The sequence below is a fragment of the Schistocerca americana genome, chromosome 2 (assembly GCF_021461395.2).
Source record: "Schistocerca americana isolate TAMUIC-IGC-003095 chromosome 2, iqSchAmer2.1, whole genome shotgun sequence".
Taxonomy (NCBI): Eukaryota; Metazoa; Arthropoda; class Insecta; order Orthoptera; family Acrididae; genus Schistocerca; species Schistocerca americana.
The window spans coordinates 848282579-848304778 of NC_060120.1; the positions used below are offsets into that span (position 1 = coordinate 848282579).

Genomic DNA, 22200 nt, shown 5'->3' on the forward strand with positions numbered 1-22200 from the left:
ACTCTGAATCTCTGTATCCTGGAAACAGTTAAAGACATCAAGAAAATTTTCAAGGTTATCCAAAATCAGGATCTTGGGAATTTCAACCATTTGCTTTACTTAGCCATCTTGGAATCCTTGGCTGGGTTTTGGTGCAATGGTGATGGCCAAAGTATAGTAAAAAATTCCTTTTTGCGGGAACTGCCCATGAACTAATAGTGCCTCTGTAAGTCCCATCAAACCCACCATAGACCACATGAAACACAAAAAGAACCAACCAATTTGCTCCATTTTCCTAAGCAGAAGGAAGTGTAATATTAATATTTTGTCCCCGTAGGGTAGTGACACTAAGACAATCCTTCTGTTGGGTGTACATATGGTCCCTAACACAAGAGCTATCCAAAACACTTCACCTAACTTTTTATCACCATCAGAACCAGAGGTGTGAGCACTGGAAAACACCACATTTGTGCATGGCATTTTGGAACGTATTATGTATTAAAGCTTCCACATGTTTACCGATTTTGTGAAAATTTCCTTTTTGATTTTTCTTGTTGTTCAGTATTGATTTATTCTGTTACCATTTGCACTCTTTTAAACTTTTGCTGTGTTATTATTGTTAATCTTTATTATTAATTTTTATTGTTCATCTTTATATTCATTTTCAGATTTGAGTATACCATAGCAGCTGTATTCAATGGACACTCACACAAAGACATTTTTCAGCTTCACTATGCTTCTGATGATAGATCTAGGGCTAGCATTGTTGCTTACAATGGAGGAAGTGTTGTGACAGCAAGTAATGTAAATCCAAATTACAAAGTGTACAAAGTGGATGGAAATACAGGAGTGAGTAATTTACTTTCATTACAATAACCTGCTGTTACTAAGGACTTATTAGGAGGATTAGATAATAAGCTACTCAGAAAACAACTGTTTCAACAAACATTGGTACAAAAATTTGATCACCATCACTCAAAATAGTGTTCTGTCACCCACCCAACCCACACAGTATCCAAATTCATCCCTATGCCATCTATACTCCCAAACTTACATCACAAATATCTTTGCCATCTGGATAATCTGTAATACTTCTGCTCAGTTGTGTGATTGTCATCATTCTATTGATCAAACAGGTTCTAATCAAATTAGTCATTCTTTGATATTTCTGCTTTTACCTAGTGGCAAAATGTTGCATGACTGCCTTCTCATTACTGTCAGAACAACAGTTCAGCAACCACAATTCATTGTCATGTGCATCTTCACTTATAATCAAATAGTGCTTTTGTGTTCCAGCTCTGCTAGCATTTATAAAGCTGTAGCTCAGATTAAATTCTCTGTGGCTGGTGGCAGACAGGCCATAGCCAAACCTTGCTTTCACTTTCTGAGTGAGGCACGATTATCCCAGCCCTCATATTGGGCTCTAACAGTAACTCATTGAAAAGTAAAAGGGCTATGTTTATCCTCTTACTCCATATTAACTTCAGCTTTGATCGTGTCACTTTTGACAGCACTGTTGAAAGCTGCTTGTCAACTTCTTGGAAGAAGATATGCTGAATTGACATCAGAGGCATGAGACAGTGAATATTTGCTACTTAAATTATTAACTAGTATATTTCAAAAAGGTTGCAAATAAATATGTTTTGCTCATCACAATTCAATAAAGTTTTCTTGTTCATCAAATTTTTGATGCATGTTTACAAGTTGACTTTTAACAGACTTCCAACCTGCTTGGTAATTGCTCCCTTCTAAGCTTTTAGAAAGGAAGTTCATAAATGAAGAATCTATTATCTTAGCAGTGACACTGAGAAAAAACTCCTTAAATTAAAGATCAATGCATTTTGTAAACAGTTAGTTATAGTCTGCAAACAACATAAAACAGTGAACTTGAACTATGAACAATGACTACTAAACTGTGAGTAGTTACAGACCATGAGCAGTTACAGTTACACGCTATGCTGGTGAGTTGATATCTGCAACTGTTGTGTGGAAACCCCATCAGCTGTAGCAGTATGGTTGGCACTCACTGGCCTCTGTTTAGTGTATCATTCATGGCAGCCTTCTGTCTTCTGACAAAGACAATTTGAGCAGTGTCAGTTCCAGTATCCTGCCTCACTGAGACGTGTCACTTTCCACACTGTTCTTTCCCTTGGTTCAGGTTCTTTTGAACATTTGGCATGTTACTTCTTCACATAGACACACAGCCCATCATAAAAGTGAAGCACCCAGAAGATATGGTCAGTCATTACTGTAACTACATCAAATACCCATAGCTGATGTGTACATAAACGATCTGTGACAGGTAGAATGGGTACCAGAGTGCATTTGTGTTGTTCATGTCTAGTGTTGTTAGCAGGCCTTGAGACTATATAAAGAGTGTGGGCAGCATTCAGATGTAGAGTGATCACTGTGAAGGACACGTAGATGCCACTTCCTTGTGTGGGACAGCATTAGCAGCACCTGACATAATTTGAAAGAGGCTTCATTGTAGGATCTCCATTTGGCCATCTGGTTGAATCATGCAATATTATGCAGTTTTGTGGGGCTTTCAGATGTGACAGTGGCCTGATGATGGACTGCATGAGAATCTGAGGGTATGCTTACTCATCGTCAATGTTCAGTCTACCACATCTGACCACCACAAGGAAGGATCTCCATAATGTTCACCAAACATATCACATCCCCTTAAAAGTTGTGCCAGCATATGAGAACAAGTGTGGTCTCCCAGCAACATTCTGCATCATTGCACACTGTTGGTCAGAGACTAGCAGAAGCTGGACTATAGCCTTAGCATGCCATGCTGCATTCTGGCTGTGTTTGGAGTTTTGCTGTTACTGGGAATCAGAGACTGCTGATGAATGTCATCGCATTGTGTTCAGTGGTGAAATGCAGTTCTGCACTACCATTGATGATTATGTTTGGTGATTATGGTAGCAATATGGGAAGAGGTCCCATTCTTCCATTGTTTTGGAGGGACACTGTGGTGTTACTCCTGGTGTTGTCGTGTGGGGAGCCATGGGGTATGACTTCAGGTCATGGGTAGTGGTGAACAAGGGGGCTCTGAGGCCACAATGGTATGTCAAGGACAACCTGCACCCCCATATGTTACCTCTCAAGTGGTGTTGTTATAGTAACATTTTCACCAGGACAATGGTTGACAACACATAGTACATTTCTTTATGAACTGTCTGTGTGATGTTGAGATAGTTTCGTAGCTGGCAAGATCCCCAAATCTGCCCCTGGAAAAACTTGCGAGACCAGCTCAGACTTATGACACTCTTCCCAACTGACTCTGTGCATGTATCCAGGCTCTATGGCAGAAATCAGTTATCATAATGACATTGGCTTGGTAAATTTGTCTCAGTTTGGTAATTGCTGAAATATCACAACACAGTCACTCAACTCGTGAAGCTCCTTTACATTTTCTCCTCCCCTCAAGATGCTTCATTCTTTTTGTCAGGCACTGTTGATCATTATAGTCTTGTTGTTGATGTTATGGTCTTCAGTCCAGAGACTGGTTTGATGCAGCTCTCCATGCACCCCTATCCTGTGCAAAATTCTTCATCTCAGAGTAACTACTGCAACCTACGTCCTTCTGAATTTGCAGAGTGTATTCATCCCTTGGTCTTTCTCTGTGATTTTTTCTCTCCACACTTACCTCCAATTCTAAATTGGTGATCCCTTGATGCTTCAGAATTTGTCCTACCAACTGATCCCTACTTCTATTCAATTTGTGCCATAAATTCCTCTTCTCCCCAATTCTATTCAGTACCTCCTCATTAGTTATGTGATCTACCCATCTAATCTTCAGCATTCTTCTGTAGCACCACATTTTGAAAGCTTCTAGTCTCTTCTTGTCTAAACTATTTATCATTCATGTTTCACTTCCATACAAATACTTCCAGAAAGGACTTCCTGACACTTAAATCTATACTCAATATTACCAAATTTCTCTTCTTCAGAAACGCTTTCTTTGCCATTGCCAGTCTACATTTTATATCCTCTCTACTTCAACCATCATCAATTATTTTGCTCCCTAACTACAAAACTCATCTACTACTTTAAGTGTCTCATTTCCTAATCTAATTCCCTCAGCAGCAACTGATTTAATGCGACTACATTCCACTATCCTCATTTTGTTTTTGTTGATGTTCACCATATATCCTCCTATCAAGACACTGTCCATTCCGTTCAACTGCTCTTCCAGCTCCTTTGCTGTCTCTGACAGAGTTACAATGTCATCAGCAAACCTTAAAGTTTTTATTTCTTCTCCATGGATTTTAATTCCTACTCCAAATTTTTCTTTTGTTTCCTTCACTGCTTCCTCATTATACAGATTGAATAACATCAGGGATAGCGTACAACCCTGTCTCACTCCCTTACCAACTTCTGCTTCCCTTTCATGTCCCTCGACTGTTATAACTGCCATCTGGTTTCTGTACAAATTGTAAATAGCCTTTTGCTCCCTGTATTTTACCCCTGCCACCTTCAAAATTTGAAAGAGAGTATTCTAGTCAACATTGTCAAAAGCTTTCTCTAAGTCTACAAATGCTAGAAACATAGGTTTGCCTTGCCTTAATCTATCTTCTAAGATAAGTCATAGGGTCAGTATTGCCACACGTGTTCCAACATTTCAACAGAATCCAAACTGATCTTCCCTGAGGTTGGTTTCTAACAGTTCTTCCATTTGTCTGTACAGAATATGTGTCAGTATTTTGCAGCCATAACTTATTGAACTGACAGTTCAGTAATTTTCACACCTGTCAACACCTGCTTTCCTTGGGCTTGGAATAATTATATTCTTCCTGAAGTCTGAGGTTATTTTGCCTGTCTCATACAGCCTGCTTACCTGATGGCAGAGTTTTGTCATGGTTGACTCTCCCAAGGCTATCAGTAGTTCAAATGTAATGTTGTCTACTCCCGGGCCCTTGTTTCGACTTAGGTCTTTTGGTGCCCTGTCAAATTCTTCTCACAGTATCATTACATCACCTTTGTATAAATGCTCTATATACTCCCTCCACTTTCCCACCTGCCCTTCCCAGCCCAGAACTGGCCTTCCATCTGAGCTCTTGATATTCATACGGGTGGTTCTCTTTTCTACAAAGGTCTCTTTAATTTTCCTGTAGGCCGTATCTATCTTACTCCTAGTGATATATGCCTCTACATCCTTACATTTGTCCTCTAGCCATCCCTGCTTAGCAAATTTGGCACTTCCTGTCGATCTCATTTTTGAGACATTTGTATTCCTTTGTGCCTGCCTTATTTGCTGCAATTTTATATTTTCTCATTTCATCAATTAAATTCAATATCTCCTCCATTACCGAAGGATTTATAATAGCCCTTATCTTTTTACCTACTTCATCCTCTGCTGCCTTCACTGTTTCATCACTCAAAGTTACCCATTCTTCTTCTACTGTATTTCTTTCCTCCATTCTTGTCAGTCGTTCCCTAATGCTCTCTCAGAAATTCTCTTCAACGTCTGGTTCCTTTAGTTTATCCACATCCCATCTCCTTAAAATTCCATCTTTTTCCACTTTCTTCAGTTTTAATCTACAGTTCATAACCAATAAATTGTGATCAGAATCCACATCTGCCCCTGGATATGCCTCACAATTTAAAACCTGGTTCCTAAATCTCTGTCTTACCATTACATTATTAAACCTATCTGAAATGTTCCAGTGTCTCCAGGCCTCTTCCACATATACAACCTTCTGTCATGATTCTGAAACCAAGTGTTAGCTATAATTAAGTTATGATCTACGCAAAATTCTACCAGGCGGCTTCCACCTTCATTGCTTACCCCCATTCCATATTCACCTACTACTTTTTCTTCTCCTCCTTTTCCTACTGTCGAATTCCAGTCCCTCATGACTATTAAATTTTCACCTCCCTTAATTATCTGAATAAATTATTTTATCGCATCATACATTTCTTCAATCTCTTCATCCTCTGTGGAGCTAGTTGGCATATAAACATGTACTACTGTGGTAGGTGTGGGCTTTCTATCTATCTTGGCTACAATAAGGCATTCACTATGCTGCTCATAGTAGCTTACCTGCACTCCTATTTTTTTATTCATTATTAAACCTACTCCTGCATTATCGCTACTCGATTTTGTATTTATAACCCTATATTCACGTGACCATAAGTATTGTGTCGCTGAACTTCACTACTTCCCACTATATCTAACTTTAACTGATCCATTTCCCTTTTTAAAGTTTCTAACCTACCTGCCCAATTAAGGGATCTGACATCCCACAGTCCGTTCTGTAGAATGCCAGTTTCCTTTCTCCTGATAACTATGTCCTCCTGAGTAGTCCCTGCCCGGAGTTCCAAATGGGGGACTATTTTACCTCCGGAATATTTTACCCAAGAGGACGCCATCATCATTTAACCATACAGTAAAGCTGCGTGCCCTTGGCAAAAATTACGAGTGTAGATTCCCCTTGCTTTCAACCATTTGCAGTACCAGCACAGCAAGGCTGTTTTGGTTAATGTTACAAGGCCAGATCAGTCAGTCATCCAGACTGTTGCCCCTGCAACTATTGAAAAGGCTGCTGGCCCTCTTCAGGAACCAAACGTTTGTCTGGCCTCTCAGCAGATACCCCTACATTGTGGTTGCACCTACAGTACAGCTATCTGTATCGCTGAGGCACGCAAGCCTCCCCACCAGTGGCAAGATCTGTGGTGTCACCGCCAGACACCACACTTGCTAGGTGGTAGCTTTAAATCGGCCGCGGTCCATTAGTACATGTCGGACCCGCGTGTCGCCACTTTCAGTGATAGCAGACCGAGCGCCACCACACAGCAGGTCTAGAGAGACGTACTAGCACTCGCCCCAGTTGTACGGACGACGTAGCTAGCGATGCACACTGTCGAAGCCTCGCTCATTTGCAGAGCAGATAGTTAGAATAGCCTTCAGATAAGTCAATGGCTACGACCTAGCAAGGCGCCATTAGTAACATTGCATGTATCTAAAGAGTCTCACTTGTATCGCCACAATCTCCAGATGTACCACAAGGATGGATTAAAGTTAAGTATTCCAGCAGCATTCATTACGTATCCTGTTTCAGACTTCACGCCATCCTGCTTTAGTTTAAGCGCGTGCCTTTCGGCTTCCTCTCATTGTGTCTAGGCTGTCTTGTCTAGACACATTAAGATCCATGGTTCGTGGGGGGTTAGTCTTATATGTTTATTATAGTTTTATATGTTTATGATTACCAATAGTGTAAATGTTTGATATTATAAAGAAAGTATTTATTTATTTAATTGTAAGGCTAGGGCCTCCCATTGGGCAGACTGTTCGCCGGTCTTTCAATTTGATGCCACTTCAGCGACCTGCAGTTGATGAGGATGATAGGATGATGATGAGGACAGCACAACACCCAGTCCATGGGCAGAGAAAATTCCCTGACCCAGCCGGGAATCAAACCCGGGCCCAGAAGATTGACAATCAGTCACGTTGACCATTCATCTACCGGGGGCGGACATAAAGAAAGTATTGTAGTTTGAAATTGCCCACTTAAGCTTTGGTTTGAGTGCAATATGCCTCACTACTTCTGCATGTGTTGCACAAAAGACTCAAACACACCCACTCTTGTTTTGCAACATTAACTTGTAAGTAAGAAAAACATTTGAAAAATCTTAAAGCTTCGCTACCCAAAGCTTATTGTTTCCTCTCCCACACAGTACAAATTCCCCTGAACAATGTAGAAGGGAATGGTACCAACAGCTTAGCTTCCATTCTCACAATACCTGAGGCCTAAAGCTGCCTATATATCTGCCACACCTGACATCATTTTCCAAAATTTTCGAGAAGGTGACATATTCTACAATAGTATCTCATCTGAGCAACAATATTATGATCAGAAAATTACAGTTAGAATAGTTGTTCTACTGAGAATTCCATTTATATGTTCACTCGCCAAATTTTACAAGCATTAAATAATAAAATAGTGCAAATTGGTATTTTCTGTAAACTAACTAAGGCATGTGATAGTGTGAATCACAGTATTTTGCAAATAATTAAGTTTTTGTTTCTGCCATATAAAGGCCCTCCATGAACCATGGACCTTGCCGTTGGTGGGGAGGCTTGCGTGCCTCAGCGATACAGATAGCCGCACCATACGTGCAACCACAACGGAGGGGTATCTGTTGAGAGGCCAGACAAATGCATGGTTCCTGAGAGGGGCAGCAGCCTTTTCAGTAGTTGCAGGGGCAACAGTCTGGATGATTGACTGATCTGGCCTTGTAACACAAACCAAAACGGCCATGCTGTGCAGGTACTGCGAACGGTTGAAAGCAAGGGGAAACTACAGCCGTAATTTTTCCGAGGGCATTCAGCTTTACTGTATGGTTAATGATGATGGCGTCCTCTTGGGTAAAATATTCCGGAGGTAAAATAGTCCCCCATTCGGATCTCCGGGTGGGGACTACTCAGGAGGACGTCGTTATCAGGAGAAAGAAAACTGGTGTTCTACGGATCGGAGCGTGGAATGTCAGATCCCTTAATTGGGCAGGTAGGTTAGAAAATTTAAAAAGGGAAATAGATAGGTTAAAGTTAGATATAGTGGGAATTAGTGAAGTTCGGTGGCAGGAGGAACAAGACTTTTGGGCAGGTGAATACAGGGTTATAAATACAAAGTCAAAAAGGGATAATGCAGGAGTAGGTTTAATAATGAAAAAAAAAAAAAAAAAAATAGGAATGCGAGTAAGCTACTACAAACAGCATAGTGAATGCATTATTGTGGGCAAGATAGACATGAAGCCCATGCCTACTACAGTAGTACAGGTTTATATGCCAACTAGATATGCAGATGATGAAACTGAAGAAATGTATGATGAAATCAAAGAAATTATTCAGATTGTGAAGGGAGACGAAAATTTAATAGTCATGGGTGACTGGAATTCGAGTGTAGGAAAAGGGAGAGAAGGAAACATAGTAGGTGAATATGGATTGGGAAACAGAAATGAAAGAGGAAGCCACCTTGTAGAATTTTGCACAGAGCACAACATAATCATAACTAACACTTGGTTTAAGAATCATGAAAGAAGGTTGTATACATGGAAGAACCCTGGAGATACTAAAAGGTATCAGATAGATTATATAATGGTAAGACAGAGATTTAGGAACCAGGTTTTAAATTGTAAGACATTTCCAGGGGCAGATGTGGATTCTGACCACGATCTATTGGTTATGAACTGTAGATTGAAACAGAAGAAACTGCAAAAAGGTGGGAATTTAAGGAGATGGGACCTGGATAAACTGAAAGAACCAGAGGTTGTAGAGAGTTTCAGGGAGAGCGTAAGGGAACAAATGGCAGGAATGGGGGAAAGAAATACAGCAGTAGAAGAATGGGTAGCTTTGAGGGATGAAGTAGTGAAGGCAGCCGAGGATCAAGTAGGTAAAAATATGAGGACTAGTAGAAATCCTTGGGTAACAGAAGAAATATTGAATTTAATTGATGAAAGGAGAAAATATAAAAATGCAGTAAATGAAGCAGGCAAAAAGGAATACAAATGTCTCAAAAATGAGATCGACAGGAAGTGCAAAATGGCTAAGCAGGGATGGCTAGAGGATAAATGTAAGGATGTAGAGGCTTATCTCACTAGGGGTAAGATAGATACTGCCTACAGGAAAATTACAGAGACCTTTGGAGAAAAGAGAACCACTTGTATGAACATCAAGAGCTCAGATGGAAACAAAGTTTTAAGCAAAGAAGGGAAAGCAGAAAGGTGGAAGGAGTATATAGAGGGTCTATACAAGGGCGATGTACTTGAGGACAATATTATGGAAATGGAAGAGGATGTAGATGAAGATGAAATGGGAGATGTGATACTGCGTGAAGAGTTTGACAGAGCACTGAAAGATCTAAGTTGAAACAAGGCCCCGGGAGTAGACAAAATTCCATTAGAACTACTGACGGCCTTGTGAGAGCCAGTCCTGACAAAACTCTACCATCTGGTGAGCAAGATGTATGAGACAGGCGAAATACCCTCAGACTTCAAGAAGAATATAATAATTCCAATCCCAAAGAAAGCAGGTGTTGACAGATGTGAAAATTACTGAACTATCAGTTTAATAAGTCACAGCTGCAAAATACTAACACGAATTATTTACAGACGAATGGAAAAACTGGTAGAAGCCGACCTCGGCGAAGATCAGTTTGGATTCCGTAGAAATGTTGGAACACCTGAGGCAATACTGACCTTACGACTTATCTTAGAAGCTGGATTAAGGAAAGGCAAACCTACGTTTCTAGCATTTGTAGACTTAGAGAGAGCTTTTGACAATGTTGACTGGAATACTCTCTTTCAAATTCTAAAGGTGGCAGGGGTAAAATATAGGGAGCGAAAGGCTATTTACAATTTGTATAGAAACCAAATGCCAGTTATAAGAGTCGAGGGGCATGAAAGGGAAGCAGTGGTTGGGAAGGGAGTGAGACAGGGTTGTAGCCTCTCCCCGATGTTATTCAATCTGTATTTTGAGGAAGCAGTAAAGGAAACAAAAGAAAAAATTGGAGTATGTATTAAAATCCATGGAAAAGAAATAAAAACTTTGAGGTTCGCCGATGACATTGTAATTCTGTCAGAGACGGCAAGACTTTGAAGAGCATTTGAATGGAATGGACAGTGCCTTGGAAGGAGGATATAGGATGAACATCATCAAAAGCAAAACGAGGATAATGGAATGTAGTCGAATTAAGTCGGGTGATGCTGAGGGAATTAGATTAGGAAATGACACACTTAAAGTAGTAAAGGAGGTTTGCTATTTGGGGAGCAAAATAACTGATGATGGTCGAAGTAGAGAGGATATAAAATGTAGACTGGCAATGGCAAGGAAAGCGTTTCTGAAGAAGAGAAATTTGTTAACATCGAGTATAGATTTAAGTGTCAGGAAGTCGTTTCTGAAAGTATTTGTATGGAGTGTAGCAATGTTTGGAAGTGAAACATGGACAATAAATAGTTTGGACAAGAAGAGAATAGAAGCTTTCGAAATGTGGTGCTACAGAAGAATGCTGAAGATTAGATGGGTTGATCACATAACTAATGAGGAGGTGTTGAATAGGATTGGGGAGAAGAGAAGCTTGTGGCACAACTTGACTAGAAGAAGGGATCAGTTGGTAGGACATGTTCTGTGGCATCAAGGGATCACCAATTTAGTTTTGGAGGGCAGCGTGGAGGGTATAAATCGTAGAGGGAGACCAAGAGATGAATACACCAAGCAGATTCAGAAGGATGTAGGTTGCAGTAGGTACTGGGAGATGAAGAAGCTAGCACAGGGTAGAGTAGCATGGACAGCTGCATCAAACTGGTGTCAGGACTGAAGACCACAGCAACAACAAAAGGCTAGTGTCATTTGCCACAAATTTATGCTCTGACTAGTTGGTAATCGTATGACTCTTCTGGTAATGCACCAGTGATGACTATGTTATTCTCGAAAACTAAATCTGCAACAAATTATGGATTCTGTGACTGACTGGTGTCCTTTAGATTTGAGTGTTCAATGGTCACTGTGCATGCTAGCCTCCATAGGATTAAAAATTAATAATCTTGTAAATAGTTAACAAACATTGTACACAGGACTTAAATGAAAATTTGTAACAGCTGAACAAATGATAAATTGTTCAACATGAAGGGAGTTCAGTAACTAATAGAACACATTTTTTCTTATTTACTTTCAGTTGAAAAAATGCAGAATTTGTTCTGGGTCATCATGGAATATTTCCGCTTCAGCCTATATAGTTTCATGAAGTTCTGATAGGTCACAGCACTATACATATCCTTCAAAATGTTGCCTGTAACAGAGGTGCATTCCAAGCGGAGAGCTGCCATTGAGCTTCTTTTAGTAGAAAACCAGAGCACCACAGATATTCATAGACACTTGCAGAATTTCTACAGGGGACTGGCAGCGAATAAATTGGGCAGGCATCTGTCATCATCCAAATAAGGTCGTGCAAACCTGTCTGATCTCTTGCATGCCAGCCGGCTACATATTGCTGTGACTCCTGCAATGTTGGAATGTGTGGACACTCTCATTTGAAGTGATTCATGGATCACAATCAAAGAACTCACTACTCAACTGGACTACTCTGTTGATTGAGCTGACACACTCATTCAGAGAGTTTGTATACTCAAAGATGTGTGCCCATTGGGATCCTTGCCACCTAACAAAAGATATAACAAGCAATGAAGAATCACTATGCAGAACTGCTTGCATGTTAGGAGGCTGATTGTGGGAATTTTTTGTCAATCATTGTCACAGGCAATGAAACATAGTACATCACTTCGAACCAGAAACAAAATAGTAATCCATGGAATGGTGCCACATTACCTCTCCTCCAAAGGAAAAGTTCAAAGCCACACCCTCTACCAGTAAAGTCATGACAACAGTCTTCTGGGGCACTGAAGGGGTTGTTCTCCTTAATTTCTTCCCTCATGGTGCAACCATTGACTCTAAAGTAATCCAACCATTACCTATACTACTTGATTCGGATGATTTAGCAATTGAGAAATTCAATTTCAGACCTAAAAAGTATTTAGGACCTGACAATACAGATATACTGGCGATCTTCTTCAGATTGGTGACCTTCTCACTGGTACCAGGCACTGGAACGGAACCATAAGTGCCAGTAATATTCAACAAATCTTTGTAGACCAGCATACGTCTGCAACGGCGATATCCAAAACGGCAACCCATTGTAGAATGATGCTATTCATATAATGAATGCGCGAAGTTGCATCAGCAGCTATTTATAGCTCATGACGCAAGCGCACGCTGACGTCAGAGGCCGCGTTCTGTTATCTTATGTAAACAAATCGGCCGCTCAATACAACTCCGTGGCACTGGAGACGCGGCCTGTGTTATCTCCATGTTATAATTACATGGCAAACTCCGCGACACGGTCCTAGTAATATTAAGGACTGTACTCGCGGAGATATCTACTGTGTGAGGCCCCTGAGGGGGGGCCCAGAGAGCATCCCAGGGTGCCCCAGGGAGCTACAACACTAAGAAGAATCGCTTCTCGGCTTTTGGCAAGATCAATGTGTAGTCTTTATTAATGATAATAGACCATACAATCACCAACAAATTTACAATCTTCCATATTAGAGGTACCACTTATTTTCGACCAAATATAAATTTTTTCGTCGGAATTAATCTTACGTCTAGACCTACAATTAAGAGACAATGAACCATAAGGTATAATATATAACATGGAGATAACACAGGCCGCGTCTCCAGTGCCACGGAGTTGTATTGAGCGGCCGATTTGTTTACATAAGATAACAGAACGCGGCCTCTGACGTCAGCGTGGGCTTGCGTCATGAGCTATAAATAGCTGCTGATGCAACTTCGCGCATTCATTATACGAATAGCATCATTCTACAATGGGTCGCCGTTTTGGATATCGCCGTCGCAGACGTATGCTGGTCTACAAAGATTTGTTGAATATTACTGGCACTTATGGTTCCGTTCCAGCGCCTGGTACCAGTAAGAAGGTCAGAAAATTGAAGAAATGACTTTGATGCATTCATTACCACAAAAGTGAAAATGGACTTCTCCTTGTCTATGACGATGCATGGCTTCACAGCAAGTCTGTGCACCCAAATGAAGCTCACAAAATGTCATTGGAATGTTCTTCCTCATCTACCCCACAGACCGCATCTCACATCTTAGCACTGTGAATATGATTTATGATCCATACAAAACTAACTAAATTAAGGTGTTTGCACACAGATGATTAAGTCCATAAATGTATTAGCTTTTGCTATATAGAAAATAAAATAGTGTATAATGCTAATGGACAAATCATCAACATTTGTCTCTTATTCCTCACTAACTCAGTTGATTCATTCTCCCATACTATGCACATAAAAACTACAGTAAGGATATAACAATAAGGATTCAACTCACTTTTCCAAAATTTGTTGTTTTGCTGAGCAATTCTAACAGTTGTTATTGTTACTTTGAGTTTCAGTAAACTACTTATCTGCTATTTTTTTCATCCATGTTATCTGCTTAGCTATTAAAAATGTCTGAAGCTTTTCCCCATTTTTAAACAGTAACAAGAAAAACCTGTTATTTTTGCAGTCTGTAATTTTTGTATTACCTTTACATGTTTGTATTTTGCTCTAACTAATTAAAAAAGGACAGAGTCAATCTCAAAAGCATTAAGATATTAAAAAGAACTAAAGAATTGTAAGTATGCAGACTGTAGTAAAATTTTTCATCTCAAATATAGGCTGTTGTGGATTACACTTCTTGGATGTTCAATCTCACTGAAGCAAACCTTGAACCAAATACTGAACCTAACTGGTACAAACTTTACTCTTTCCGAGAAGCTTATGGTGTGGATTCTATGAATTTGACTGAATTGGACAAATTAGTCCATCGAATGGCTGAGACTCCTGAGATCATACAACAATACTATGGGTAAGCTGAATATGCCATTTCCTAGATTAGGGACAGGAAATAACACAGTGAGCCAAAATCTGATTTATTCAAAATACATATGTCTTCTGTTGGCCAAATATGTGGAGATAATTGACAGTCTGAAAGAAATTAAATGTGTAACTATAGTATACATTGTTATAAATGCATCTAATGAGGCACATTTTTCACATCTTTTAATTTTATTTAATTTTCTTACTTTTGTTTCCTTTTTATCATGTCTTACTTAGCATAAAGGGACGTCGAACAGATGTGCAGAACTATAGACCTATATCTCTAACGTCGATCAGTTGCAGAATTTTGGAACATGTGTTATGTTTGAGTATAATGACTTTCCTGGAGACTTGAAATCTACTCTGTAGGAATCAGCATGGGTTTTGAAAAAGACGGTCGTTGTGTTACCCAGCTTGCGCTATTCGTCCACGAGACTCAGAGGGCCATAGACACGGGTTCACAGGTAGATGCTGTGTTTCTTGACTTCTGCAAGGCATTCAATACAGTTCCCCCAGTCATTTAATGAACAAAGTAAGAGCATATGGACTATCAGACCAATTGTGTGATTGGATGAGGAGTTCCTAGATAACAGAACGCAGCATGTCATTCTCAATGGAGTGTGTGTGTGGTCTGAGGTTTTTGGGCACTAAACAACGTGGTCATCAGCGCCCAAATGCATAGAAACAGGAACACATGCAGTGAAGGGACGAAGACAGACAGCAAACAAGGAGAACGGCTAAAAGACACAGACCTGATGCAGTTACAAATCCTCACATACAGAGGCAAAACAAGAGGAGAAGAAACGCACTAAAAAAGGAAAGGAAACACAAGGAAAAGAGAACAGAAATCGAAGTGAAACAAGTAGGTAATCGTGACTGGCGGACCTCTTACCTAAAGCCTGGGTGAGCCAGTCACCCAGCAGCACATTAAAATCCTCTCCCTAAAATCCGAGGCAATAAATTGGACAGGACACAGAACAGTAAGACTTTAACCACAGTCGTTGCGGCGTCTTGCAAAATAGAGGGCAAATCCGGTGGCAAGGAAACCACCGCCCTCTGGTCAGAGAATAAAGGACAGTCAAGTAAAATGTGGCGGACAGTAATCTGGATGCCACAAGCACTGCAGATTGCGGGGTCCTCCCGCCGGAGTAAAAAACCGTGTGTTAAGGGACTGTGCCTGATGCGGAGGCGAGTGAGGAGAACATCATCCCACCTGTATGACTGGTAGGACGTATGCCATGGCGGCGTGGTGGCCTTGACCAGACACAGCTTGTTTTCGCCGACTGCCAGCCACTCCTCTTCCCATTGACGCATAACACGAAAACGCAAAAGGGAGGTAACAGCATGGAGGGGGACGGCACATTCAACAACGTGAGGGAGGGAACATGCATCTTTGGCAGCCACATCCGCCAGTTAGTTTCCCCTAATACCCACATGCCCCGGCACCCAGCAGAAAGAAACCTCCATCCCCTGCCGTTGCAGGTGGAGTAGGTCATTATGGAAGTTCTGGACGATCGTATCTGCTGGGTACAAGTGTTTCATGGTCTGAAGGGCACTCAGGGAGTCAGAACTGATGAGAAACTTAAGACTGGGAACACATCTCATCTGCTCCAATGCCCGCAAGATCACAAACAATTCGGCATCAAAGATGGTAAACGCCGCAGGAAGCCGTAACTTGATGACTTGATCAGGGAAAACAACAACACAACCGACAGAGTCCCCCTGTTTAGAGCCATCCGTAAATACTGGTACATGGTCAGCATGCTGGTTTAAAATATCGTAAAATAACGAGGTAAAAACAAATGCAGGAGTGCAGCTCCTCCAGTACTCTGACAAGTCTAAAAGGACGCTGGGCCTCTGGAGCAACCAGGGAGGCAGGCGGGTAAAACCCTGGAGTTGGGGTGCCACACGCTCCACACCAAGGGACTCAAGCAAATGCTTGGCACGAATCCCAAATGGTCTCGTTGCCCTTGGACGACTGGAAAAGAGACGTTCCATAGGCGGTTGGGCAACAGTAGGGTATGCAGGGGAGGTAGGACAGGCAGGGAATTGACACACCCGTCACACCATGAGGAGTTTCCATCAGATGGCGAGCGGCGGTTCCCCTGCCTCAGCACACGGGCTGGGGATGGGACTGGTATGGAAGGCACCAGTGGCCAGCCTGATACCCTCATGGTGTACTGCGTCAAGAATCTTCAGATACGAAGGCCTCGCTGACCCATACACAGTGCATCCATAGTCAAGACGCGACCGGACGAAAGCCCTATAAAACTGCAGCAGACGCGCCCGATCTGCTCCCCAGGACCGATGGCTCAGACACTTCAAAATATTCAGCGCCTTCAGGGCCCTCACCTTGAGGTCTTTAAGGTGCGGCAACCATGACAACTTGGAATCAAAAGTGGGGCCCAGGAACCTCACAGTGTCTCTAAAATGAAGAATGGTGTCCCTCAGACACAATTCAGGGGAGGTAAAAGCATGTTGAGAACGATTAAAATGAACACACACTCATTTGTCTGCAGAAAAGGTAAAACCCGTCTTCGCAGTCCATGCCTCTAATCGCTTTATCGTAAGCTGCAGCTGCCGACTAGCAGTGACAAGACTGGAGGAAGAACAGAAAACAGCAAAATCGTCCACAAACAAGGAGCACTGGGCAGGACTCCGGATAGTGGACGTGATACTGTTAATGGCGATGGCAAATAGGGTGACACTTAAAACGCTTCCCTGAGGAACACCATTCTCCTGCACGTACAAATCAGATAGCACATTACCAACCTGATATCGAAAGAGGCGACGGGAAAGAAAGGACCGAATGAAGATGGGGAGATGGCCACGAAAGCCCCACTGATGGAGTTGATTGAGGATAAGGCGGCGCCAAGTAGTGTTATACGCCTTATTAATGTCAAAGAATACACCTAGACAATGCTGGTTACGTAGGAAGGCCTGCTGGATGGCCGCCTCAAGCAGGGTCAAGTTGTCTATAGTTGAACGACATCTCCAAAAGCCACACTGAGAGTGGCTAAGGAGCTGCCTGGTCTCGAGCAGCCAAACCAGGCGACGGTTGACCATGCGTTCCAATGTCTTCCTGACACAGCTCGTCAAAGCAATACTCTGATAACTACTGGGATGCGTTCGGTCCTTCCCCGGTTTGAGCAGGGGAATCAAAATCGCCTCCCTCCACGAGTCAGGGAACGTGCCGGATGACCATATCATATTAAAACAATTCAGGAGTACTTCCTTGGATGGCAGCAACAAGTGCTGCAGCATGCTGTACAGGATTTGATCATCACCTGGCGCAGTATCATGAGCCACAGACAGCGCTGAATCCAGTTCCCACATTGTGAAGGGGCAGTTGTAGGGTTCAGAATTTGGAGACCGGAAGTCCAAGTGATCCCTCTCGATGGCAGTGTGGTAGCGGCAGAAATCTGGATCACAGTTAATAGTGGCAGTAGATTTGGCAAAATACATGGCCAGTGTCTGGGCAATGTCTTTCGGCGCCATGAGTAGACAAACCTGATGCAGCAATGCCGTGACAGGTAGTTGGCTGCATTTCCCGGAAATCCTCCTGATGGCTTCCCATACTTTTGTAGAACTAGTGGAGCAGGAGATGGAGTTCAGGAACGATTGCCATGACCGTCATTTGCTCTCTTTAATCACTCGCCGTGCCTTGGCCCTTGCCACCCGAAAGGCCGCAAGATTGTCAGCTGAGGGACGGCACTTGAAGCAGCGCAGAGCTGCACGACGGGCTCGGATGGCTGAGTGGCACTCAGTGGTCCACCAATGGACAGGACGTCTCTTGGGATGACTTGAGGACCGTGGGATCAACAATTCAGCAGCATGGGAGATCACGGCTGTAACATGGTCGACCCATTCGTGGACGCTGGTACGGTGCTCCAAAACAGCTAAATCGCTGAAAAGTGTACAGTCAGCTCTGCAGAGGTGCCACCTGGGCGGCACTGGTAATGCCACAGTCTCATCCAGGAGGCGAATCCAAAGGGGGAAGTGGTCACTAGAATGGAGGTCAGCGGCAACCTCCCACAGAGCAGAATCCGCGAGTGCTGGAGAGCAAATGGAAAGGTCAATAGCTGATGACGACCCAGAAGCAGTGCAGAAATGAGTGGGAGCACCAGAGTTGAGGATGCACAGTGCATCGGATGCCATGAGGCTTTCCAGAATGCAACCCCTGGGGCAAGTAGTCATAGAGCCCCATAAGACATTATGAGCATTGAAGTCCCCCAGAAGGAGAAATGGGCAGGGGAGTTGGCTAATAAGGTCTGTGAGAGCCTCAGAGTCTATTGCATCCTGAGGCGGTAAGTAAACAGAACAGATTGTGAGCCTCCGTCCCACAAGGAGGTCAACTGCAACTGCTTGCAAGTCCGTAACGAGAGGGAGCTCAGATGAGTGGTGCACGTCATGGAAAAAAACCGCAACACCACCCTTTGCCCTTTCCCCCATCAGATCATCTTTTCGATACACGGTATAGCCCCGTAAAGAAGGAGCATCAGTGGCCCGGAAATGTGTCTCTTGGAGACATAAGCACAAGGGGCGCTCTTGTACAAGGAGTTGTAATTCGGCCACATGCTTCCTGAACCCATTCAGGTTCCACTGTAATATGGGAGCCAGTGATCAGGGTGACTGAATTTTCACCCTGCCCCTGTGCTCTGGAGGAGAGCCCGTACTGGCCGGAGATTTATTCCTGGGGTGAGAATATCGCCCCCAGTCGACATCAATGTCCATCAGCTCCGATGGCGACCCAAGGGAGATGTCAGACAGTACGATGGCATCATCATCGGACTGACCCTGACTAGTCTCCTCAGGTGGCAAAACCTTCACCTTCGGCGTCTTCGTCTTGGGGGGCTTAGAATGCAGAACCTTGTCAACAGTTGGAGCTTTACTCGCCTGGGCAGAAGGTGCCATATGGGGAGGGGCAGGAAGTACCCCAATGTCAGCAACCACGGCCTTGTCCAACGTTGTGGGGAGAGCTGCAGGTTGCAAAACAACCGCAGCAGCACAAGTGCACTGGCAAACGCAGGTATTAGTGCTGACACTAGCAACCTCCGTTTGTGTGGCCAACTGTACCGGTTTCTGCAGAGTGGAAGCGAAAGATGTTGTAAACACAGGAGGCTGCATGGCCTTAAAGAGCTTCTTGGCCTCACTGTAGGGGATGCGCTTAGATGTTTTGATCTCCTGTATCTTCCGTTCCTCGAGATAGATGGGGCAGACCCAGCTCCAGACAGGGTGACTCCCAGAGCAATTCACGCACTTCACAGGCGATGAACAATTGGCTCCTTCATGGGCAGGCTGACCACATTTACCACAAGTGGCTATCCCATTGCACCCCAACAGAGTACACCCAAAGCGCTGACATTTAAAACAGTGCATTGGGTTGGGGAAATATGGCCGTACTGGCAAACGTAAGAAACCTGCTTTAACATGCTCTGGGAGTCTCGGGCAATTGAACGTGAGAATAAACGAGTCGGATTTGACTAGGTCCCCATCGACTCGTTTCATAATATGCTGCACGTCAACAATACCTTCGTCAGCCCACTCAGATTTCAACTCATCCTTGGGGATATCCACCAAGTCCCTACATGTCACAACACCCTTACTATAGTTCAAAGTGGAGTGGAGCTCGGTCTCGATAGCGTACTCTCCGAGACAGGTTGCTTTCCGAAGAGAAGTGACTTGACGGGAACTAGAAGTTTCAACTAACAGAGTCCCATTGCGCAGTCGCTTCACAGATTTCAGTGTTCCTGCAATTCCCTCAAGACCCTTGTGGATGTAAAAGGGAGAAACTCTCTCAAAGCTACCTTCCTTCCGTTTGACAATCAAAAACACATTCTGGTTACCAGCATGTGCTCTGTTACGACAGTCTGATAAATCTCTAGTAACACCAGGCGCTGGAGGACTCCCAGCACGAAGTCGCTTTTTCGATTGGGTGTGTTTTCCTACCAGTGGCCCACCCAATCCACTGGTAAGGGGAAACGTAGAGGTCAAAGGGTCCATTGTGGTCCCACGAGCAGCTAGGAAACTAAAGGTCCACTCAGACAGAGTCCCGTGTGCCTGAGTAAGCCTTATACAACTGGGGTGCGGCAGGTGCCCCAGAGGTTGCCCGCTTGCGACTGTTCCACCCCAACAGCCATGCATCTTATAGGCGCGCAGCACACCATAAGATTGAGGGTTTTTTATAGAGGTTTACCTTCCTTGCAATCCAGGCGGTCAAGCCAAGATTACCATTCCCCGCAGCACACAACATTCCACCGCCGCGCCATGCAGTGGTCGCTGAAGCATGTCCGGGGTTTACGGTAACAGGAGACTGGCGGCGCTGACCAGTCCCCAGCTCAGGACCCCGGGGTCGCCAAGCTCGTACTCAGCAATGGAATGCTGAGCCCCTGGGGGGCATTCTCAATGGAGAGAAGTCTTCCGAAGTAAGAGTGATTTCAGGTGTGCCACAGGGGAGTTTCATGGGACCGTTGCTGTTCGCAATATATATAAATGACCTGGTGGATGACATCAGAAGTCACTGAGGCTTTTTGCAGATGATGCTGTGGTGTATCGAGAGGTTGTAACAATGGAAAATTGTTCTGAAATGCAGGAACATCTGCAGCGAATTGACGCATGGTGCAGGGAATGGCAATTGAATCTCAATGTAGACAAGTGTAATGTGCTGCAAATACATAGAAAGATAGATCCCTTATCATTTATCTATAAAATAGCAGGTCAGCAACTGGAAGCAGTTAATTCCACAAATTATCTGGGAGTACGCATTAGGAGTGATTTAAAATGGAATGATCATATAAAGTTGATCGTCGATAAAGCAGATGCCAGACTGAGATTCATTGGAAGAATCCTAAGGAAATGCAATCCGAAAACAAAGGAAGTAGGTTACAGTACGCTTGTTTGCCCACTGCTTGAATACTGCTCAGTGGTGTGGGATCCGTACCAGATAGGGTTGATAGAAGAGATAGAGAAGATCCAACGGAGAGCAGCATGCTTTGTTACAGTATCATTTAGTAATCGCAAAAGCATTACGGAGATGATAGATAAACTCCAGTGGAAGACTCTGCAGGAGAGATGCTCAGTAGCTCGGTACGGGCTTTTGTTAAAGTTTCGAGAACATGCCTTCACCGAAGAGTCCAGCAGTATATTGTTCCCTCCTACTTATATCTCGCGAAGAGACCATGAGGATAAAATCAGAGAGATTAGAGCTCACACAGAAGCATACAGACAATCCTTCTTTCCACGAACAATATGAGACTGGAATAGAAGGGAGAACCGATAGAGGTACTCAGGGTACCCTCCGCCACACACCGTCAGGTGGCTTGCGGAGTATGGATGTAGATGTAGATGTAGATAAACTGTTGTTGTTGATGTGGATTTCTCTCTTCTAGGATTTTCTCACTACATTTCTCATTAATAGAAATGCATTGATTTCTTTTATGATTTGTTTTCATATACTGGACTACTATAAATGAGTCATTCATTTTCAAAGTTTTTCTTTCTTCAAAGTATTAAATGTATAAATATGGTAGGTGCATGAGTAGAACTGTGGTCTCACCCAGTTGCATTGTGGCCATCTGTTGGCATTGCAAGTGTAGTGTCTGGATAAAATTGCAAGTAAGAAAAGAGTTTTTGTGTGTTGGAAATGTGAGATGTTTATCTGTTACAATGGTACAGAGTACATTCGGGAGGAATTATAGAAAAGAAAGGGATCCGATACCCCCTCATAGGAGCATCAATGTTCATCACTACCTAAATGACAAACTTCCACATTGTTCG

At 43.1% G+C, this 22200-nt stretch overlaps 1 protein-coding gene across 1 annotated transcript in view; it reads left to right on the forward strand.

Moving 5' to 3' along the window:
- The window catches only part of LOC124594485 (sphingomyelin phosphodiesterase-like), a 155955-nt gene that overhangs the window by 128266 nt on the left and 5489 nt on the right, over positions 1–22200 (forward strand). The window contains exons 9-10 of the mRNA XM_047132861.1: positions 648–828; positions 14223–14413. Of these exons, the coding sequence (XP_046988817.1) occupies positions 648–828; positions 14223–14413 (372 nt within the window). The remainder of the gene's footprint in view (positions 1–647; positions 829–14222; positions 14414–22200) is intronic.